The sequence below is a fragment of the Helianthus annuus genome, chromosome 8 (assembly GCF_002127325.2).
Source record: "Helianthus annuus cultivar XRQ/B chromosome 8, HanXRQr2.0-SUNRISE, whole genome shotgun sequence".
NCBI lineage: Eukaryota > Viridiplantae > Streptophyta > Magnoliopsida > Asterales > Asteraceae > Helianthus > Helianthus annuus.
The window spans coordinates 12,192,011-12,199,198 of NC_035440.2; the positions used below are offsets into that span (position 1 = coordinate 12,192,011).

Below are 7,188 nucleotides of genomic sequence, written 5' to 3' on the forward strand. Positions count from 1 at the left end.
ATTACTATTGTATTTGATTTGGTTTCCATTGTGTTTGATTCTCCTTCATTTTGATTATACATGTATAAAAGAAACCCTGTGTTCAGATTTAGTTTTTGTTTTCTAAAGGTTAGTAATATCATTAGTGCCAAAGAAATTGTGACATTGTATAAAATCTTTATATCATAACTGTCGGCGATTTTAAATATCTCTACAAGTGAAAGAGACCCCTCTTGCGTTTTAATTGGTGAGTGGTCCTTGAATTCTAGGGAGCATTTTGGAACACGTTGTGTTGACTCTTGATCGTAATTTGTACGGGAGAGTCTTGGGTTTCTAAGAGACACATGTTCAATTTCTGCTTCTCTCCATTAGTTTTCAGCGGCACCAGGTGATGATGGGAGACTAGGCGAGTAGGCGTCGATCGCTAGTTCGATCCTTGAACTGAATGAGTTTTACCTCACTGCACTGTGGTGCCTTTGAGCGAGTGTTCACGGGCTTCTGCCCTAAGTGTGGGTTTTCCCCAGTTTGGAGACGAGTGTATCCCGATAAATTTTTATGGGTCAAGAATAGATCTAGGGAACTTAACGTGGACAAAATTTTGCAATTTCAATTTTAATCTCTTGCGAACTGACATGTGATCTATGTTATTTGATGGTAGTGTAGCAACTTGCTAGTATTGTCGAGTAATAAAATACACCTGCTTTAAAAAGAACTATAGTTAACTATATTTTTTACAATAAAATTTTACACATAAATACAATCTAATTTTGTGGAGAACCAAACACTACTTGACCACTAGGTCATGAATAAATATAACTATAAGTTAATTATAGCAATAAATTCATTTGAAAAAGTTATGTATAATTTTTATTAACAATAAGAATAGTTCTTACGAGTAATAAAATACGACTTGTAATATCTTTTTCTAAAATACTATTTTGTTGCTTGATTACATATTAGTATTTTAATAAAATGTTCAATTAAATAAAATTAACTTTATATATAAATAAAATGTTCAATTAAAAAAAAAAAAAAGATTACATATGAACTTTATAAAAATAACTATCCATAAATTAATTATTACGAAGTAACAAAAAACACCATTTTGCTTTTTTTTTTTTTATATATATTTAAAAACATAAAATAAAAAAGAGAAATTATTTTATTCCACTAAAATGAAGCTAAAAAAAAGAGGAAGCACTTGATTTTGGCCCCTCTATTCTCCTCAAGCACCCTACCAACTACCAAGTACACAACAATCTAAACGGTACAAAAGAACATGTAATTTGCAAACAAGCCCCTTAAGAACTAACTAATTCCCATTTTCCATGACATTGTAAACTTTTTACCAACTGGTAGATCCAACCCTCCAACTTCTACCATCACACTCTTCATGTCCTCCGCTCCGTATATAAACTTATGCTCGGTTTGCGCCAACTCCACATTCGACACGTCCAAAATGTCCGAATTACCCTCGACCTCGATGCTAAACGCACTTCCGACGCCACTTAATCCCAACACGCAAATCTTCTCAATAACCCAACCTTTGTCAAGCGCAAACTTACTCTCTTGCACATCCGACCACACTTTCACCATTTCTTTAGACGTGGACGCGCTAAACTCAACATAAGTTGATTGACCGTTCCCGAGTTGCATCTCGGGAAGCTCGTCATTGTCGAGGAAAAGCTTTCCTTTCGCTTTGGCATCCGTGGCCCCCGCTGGGAAAGTTACTATAAGGGTAAAAGGTGTCATTCTTGCTTCTTTGGATATCATTCCTCCCCTTTGCATTGGAAGAATGGTATTTTGATATAAATGGACATTGATCACGTGCAAAGGAGCATCCAAGGTGAAAGTTTGGGTATCTTTTGAAACGATTGCTTGACTGGGGTCGAACAGACTGTACCATGTTCCAGGAGGGAACACAGCTGACACGTTGGTTCGACCCTGGTCAAGAACTGGTGAGACCATCAGACTCTCACCAAGTAAGAACTGTGTGCTCAATCCATACAGTTCTTGGATGGTTGGGAATGAGAAAAAGAGAGGGCGAGCGATGGGTGCGCCAGTGGTGTGCGCCTCGTAAGTCAAAGTGTACAAGTAAGGAAGCAACTTGTACCGCATACCTAAAGCGTTACGAGCGGATGTTGCAACTGTTTCCCATTGGTAAAGCTCTTGTCTTGGAGAATAGTAATTTGCATGGTCTCTTGAAAACGGGTAAAAAGCACCCAACTCTATCCAACGGTTACATAGCTCTTCGGTTGGTTGCGGGTAAAACCCGCAAATATCCGAACCGACCATAGGAATTCCAAAAATCCCGAAATTCAACATGGTATATATCGAGTACTTAATATCATTCCAAGTACCTTGGTTGTCACCGGTCCAATGAGCAGTGTAATGACCCGATCCAACAAATGTGGATCGGGATAAGATAAATGGGCGCTTCCCTTCAAGCCCCTGAAGCGCCTTGTGAGTCGCAATAGCATGAGAAAACCCGTAAATACTATGAGCATCATACTCTCGAACGCCATTATAATGAACCGCACTCGTAGCAATCGTCTTGTACCCGATAGGAACATGCGTCCCGGACGCGTTAATCTTATAAGGAGGATCATCCCATCTTGTCTTTGTTATATTCTTACAATCCAAACAACATATCCAACCGGGCCCAGTTCCGGTTGGACACTGCTTACCTTCAGGAAGCGTGCACAACCCAGAACAAAAATTAGAAGCCTCGTTCATGTCGATCCACAACCCATCGACAGGAACGAGCTCATGAAACCTCCGGACTTCATCTCCCCACCACGCAACCGTCGCGGGGTTAAGGAAATCCGGAAAGTTAACCGCCCCAGGCCACACTTGAGCCAAATACGGCTTCCCCTCGTATTTAATAAACACGTCTTTAGCGAGACCTCGTTGGTAGGTCCCGTAAGACGTGTTGACACCGATCCCGGGGTCGATAATGACAATGTACTTCATGCCACGGGCGTGTATTCTTTGTAGGAAATCAAGGAGTTTGGGTCTAGGGTAAGCATTGGGGTTTAGAGTGAAGTCTTTGTGACCATCCATATGATCATCATCGTTCCAAATAACGTCTAATGGGATGTTGGCTTTTTTGTAATTTTCCACCACGTCTTCCACCACTGAAAGATTGTGGTAACCCCACCGACATTGGTGAAATCCTGTAAAACACAAAACATGTTATCTTGGAGAATTTAATATAACGAGTTAACTTCCGTTTTGCTCTTTGTGGTTTGTTCACTTTAACGATTTTGCCCCAATCATTTAAAAACGGTCATTTTCCACCTTGATGTTTCGATCTTGTCGCCAGTTTGCACCCAGGGTTCTAACTCCATCCATATTGTATGTTAACTGGAAGGGTATTTTGGTAATTTCAAGTATAACGTAACGGTACTTGGATTTTGTATGTTAACTTGAAATTACAAAAAAATACCCTTTTAGTTAACGTACAATATAGATGAAGTTAGAGTCGAGAAGCAAACTGGCGACAAGATTGAAACATCAAGAAGGAAAATGGCCGTTTTTAAATGAGTAGGACAAAACTGTTAAAATGACCAAACTATAAGGTTAAAACGGAAGTTAACTCTAATATAATTTTGGAGAATTTAATATAATATATTATTATACTATCTTGGACCCTTGGTCGGGCTAAAAGATTTGTAAAAAGATTTTCTTTTTCACTTTTTTATGTAGTGCGTGGGTACCAACAAGTACTTTACACAGAAAAGATAATATTTTTAAATAAACTTTCTTGGTTTTTTAACTAATTTTTCCAAAAACAAGACAGATACAATGATGCATTGTGAACTTGTACAGTACAACCACATGATGCATGAAGCCTGCAACATGGGATACCTGGAGGCAAGGGTAAAATGGTAAGCAGTTTGTACTAACCGAGGGAATCTAGTCAACATAGTCGGTTTCAGTATCTGAACGCTACCGGTATTTGTTTTTATAGTTTTTAGTCGTTATAGTTTTTGACATATCATGATTTTATTTTTTTAAGTTTCCATGCTAAACTGAGTTCAGATAACATAATAAACCGAACTGATACTAACTGGATTATCGTGCAAAATGGCAAGTAAGAATCGAGCAAAACAAATTATTAAAAAGCTATTTTGTAGGCATATGACCACATCATAACTTTATTTTTGAATCTTATATAATAAAACAAACGCTGGTACTATCAGTGACTTAACCTGAACGAAAACTCGACGAGGGCCGGACTCTTTAAATTCAAATCAGTGGGGGCCGGCTCTTAAAATATCCAATATTTTACACTATAAAAATATTTTTTTTCAAAAATTTTCAGTAAAATTTAACAGTACGAGCGAAAAACCGACAATTCCGCCAATAAGTACAATATTAAAGTGAACCGATACCATCTGAATTTCCCGTTGGGAATCCACTAATTTCAAACTTATACGGTACAACCACATGCTGCATTGAACTATGCAACATGGGATACCTGATTCAACCAGGGCAAAACGGTAAAAGAATTTGTACTTACCTAGAGACCAGTAAGGCATAGCAGCAGGCCGACCAATAAGCTGAGTATACTGATCCACAACCGCTAACGGCGTGGGCCCCGCAAAGAAGTAAAAGTCCAAAACACCCCCAATAACTTTATACGTCAAAGAATCACCCCTATAAAAAACATCCATCCCATTACTATTCAACAACAAAACCCCATGGGCATACGGGTCCCCACCCACATTCCTCATATCCATATAAACCGGGTGCGACCCGTAAAGATCCATATTCAAATTAATAGCTGATTGATCCGTAGTCCATAAAGTATACGGGTCATTCGGGTAGAGTTTAATCCCATGTGGCTGTGAGTTCTCACCAAGACCATACAACGACGCCGTTTTGGGTAATGTTGTTGAGATTTCAATGTATTGGTCTTTGAAGACTAGTGAGTTGGATCCGTCGGATGATGAGTTGAAGATTGTTTGGCCGTTGGATTTTCTTCTCACGGCGAATGAGAACGGGTTGGAGATGTAGCTGAATATTAGTTCGTTTCCGGAGGATTCGGATACGGTTATCGGGTTTTTTAAGGTCCGGGTGAAGGGTTGTTGTGATGGTGTTGGTGGTTGTGTTCTTGGTAAAAGGTTGTATGGTACTTCCCATCGTTGGTTTTGTGCGTCGGTTATGTGTACCCTTAAACGGTCGTCGGTTTCATGCCTGAAATGTTTTGAACGACAAATGTTACTCTACTACTGTATTAAACCAATAATCATAAATTATTCTATTGTCGTCTCTAAAAGACATATGTATCTATCAAACGTGCTAACTTCACATTAATGGTCACTTTAAATAATTAATATTAAAAGAAAGCACTCTAAACTAATTAATTGTAGTTTGGTACTAATAAAACCGATTATGATATAGGTATCGATAATCTTGGTCTAATATCTGATTGTAAAACCGTGTCATTTACCCAGCTTAATGTGGGTAGGTATACCTGACTTTTGGTTAATAATCACTAGAGATTTTAAAGCACATTTATTACTATTTAAGTTTATAGAAAAATATCACTTAAAAAAGTTAGAAATATAAAAACTAAAAGTTTGTAAATTAGTAGATTAATTTATAAACTAATTAAAAAACGTTAATGTGTATGTTTATTTCTCGTGATAGAGTCAGGTATTATACTATACCGGTCCATATCCAAATATCCGTCCTAAGTCTTTTTAGGTTTCGGATTTGCCCGTTTAGTTGGGTTCGTCTGTCATTTCTAATACTGACGTGATCAAGTGGTCTAGTGTTATAGTGTTTTCCAGTATAAAAATGGTATGTGTTCAAAATTTACAAATATAAAATTTAGAGTAAATTGTCAAATCGTCCCTTAGGTTTGGGCATGTTTGCCATTTTTATCTAAAACAACTTTTTGGTACAATATAATCCTGGATTTTTGGACATTTTTGCCATTTTCATCCAATCATCTAATTTCCTTTATTTTTCTATCAAACATTTGGGTGAAAACGACAAAAAATCCCAAATCTCAGGGATGATTTTAGCAAAAAAGTTAAGCGTATGGATGAAAATGGCAAAATATCCCAAAAGTGAAAGACTATATGATACAAAAAAAGTTGTTTTGGATGAAAATAACAAACATACCCAAAACTCAGGGACGATTTTGGCAATTTACTCTAAAATTTACTCCAAAAGTGAAGGACTATATAATACAAAAAAAAGTTGTTTTGAATGAAAATGACAAGCATACCCAAAACTCAGGGACGATTTTGGCAATTTACTCTAAAATTCATTAAGTGATTAGTGTATAAAAAATTGTTAGTTTAAAAAACAAATTTGTCATTCTTAACATGTGAAGCATAGCATGAAGTCATGAACAAAAGTCCAAAAGCTTGAAAAACAATAAAAGTGCTTAGTACTTTATGGAACTAAAGTGAAAAACATAAATTAATGTAAAGTAAGTGAGTAGTTTGAGTGAGTTGAAACATGAAACTTACTTGATGTACAATTGCAAATGAGGGATATCCGGCCCATAAATCTTGTTTTGCTTGTTAACCTGAAGATGACCAACAAGCCCACCATCCGGTGACTCTTGAAGTGAGACCAACCGGTACCCATTACCGATCTTGGTGGGTGCAACCGGTGGTTTACTAGTCTTAGAACATACACATGAAAATGTAACAAGTAACAATGTGAGGTATAAAATGGGTGTCAAATGAGATGACACCATGGTGGCGTTTGATGGTGGTGGGTGGTGGTGCAGTTGGGTAGCTACAGGGTGGTGTAAATATATAGGCAAAATGGAGGGAAGTGATAAGATTAAGGTGGTGGTGACTGGTGTGTTGGTGTTAAAGTTCATGTGACTGTTGGGCCCACCATTTGGGCCAGGGAGCACATGGGGACAAACACAAGCTTTGATTGTGGTAAGATTGGGTTGATCAAATTAGGGTTTGTGTATTTACTTCAAGGTTCTAATTTCGATCCACCGCAATTTTTGGATTCTAGATTTCTTGAAACTTGAAAGTAGCACATAGATAGAGATTTTTAACATTTATTACCCATGTTTGTTGGCCATTTATGAAAGTTGTTCAAATTCATGTAAATTATGTGTTTTAAATGGATTTAATCAGTTATGTAAGTGTACTCACATCAAATTCATGTAATAGCATATATAAAATGTTGCCACGATTTTATAACTTAGTGGCATCTTGAGTT

At 37.2% G+C, this 7,188-nt stretch overlaps 1 protein-coding gene across 1 annotated transcript; it reads right to left on the minus strand.

Annotated features, from left to right (window-relative positions):
• Nucleotides 1-1,123: 1,123 nt before the first annotated feature.
• On the minus strand, nt 1,124-6,847 carry LOC110872075 (alpha-xylosidase 1). The gene is made up of 3 exons (XM_022120843.2): nt 6,471-6,847; nt 4,505-5,181; nt 1,124-3,155 (listed from the first exon to the last, which is right to left on the minus strand). The coding sequence occupies exons 1-3, from the start codon at nt 6,830-6,832 to the stop codon at nt 1,288-1,290; spliced, it is 2,907 nt and encodes a 968-aa protein (XP_021976535.2). The 5' UTR covers nt 6,833-6,847; the 3' UTR covers nt 1,124-1,287.
• Nucleotides 6,848-7,188: the final 341 nt, after the last annotated feature.

Coding starts and splice junctions, on each gene's coding strand:
- LOC110872075 (XM_022120843.2), bottom strand. CDS start 6,832: ATGAACTTTAACACCAACACACCAGTCACCACCACCTTAATCTTATCA. Junction 5,182..6,470: donor CATTTGCAATTGTACATCAA/GTAAGTTTCATG, acceptor AAAACATTTCAG/GCATGAAACCGACGACCGTT. Junction 3,156..4,504: donor TATGCCTTACTGGTCTCTAG/GTAAGTACAAAT, acceptor TGTGTTTTACAG/GATTTCACCAATGTCGGTGG.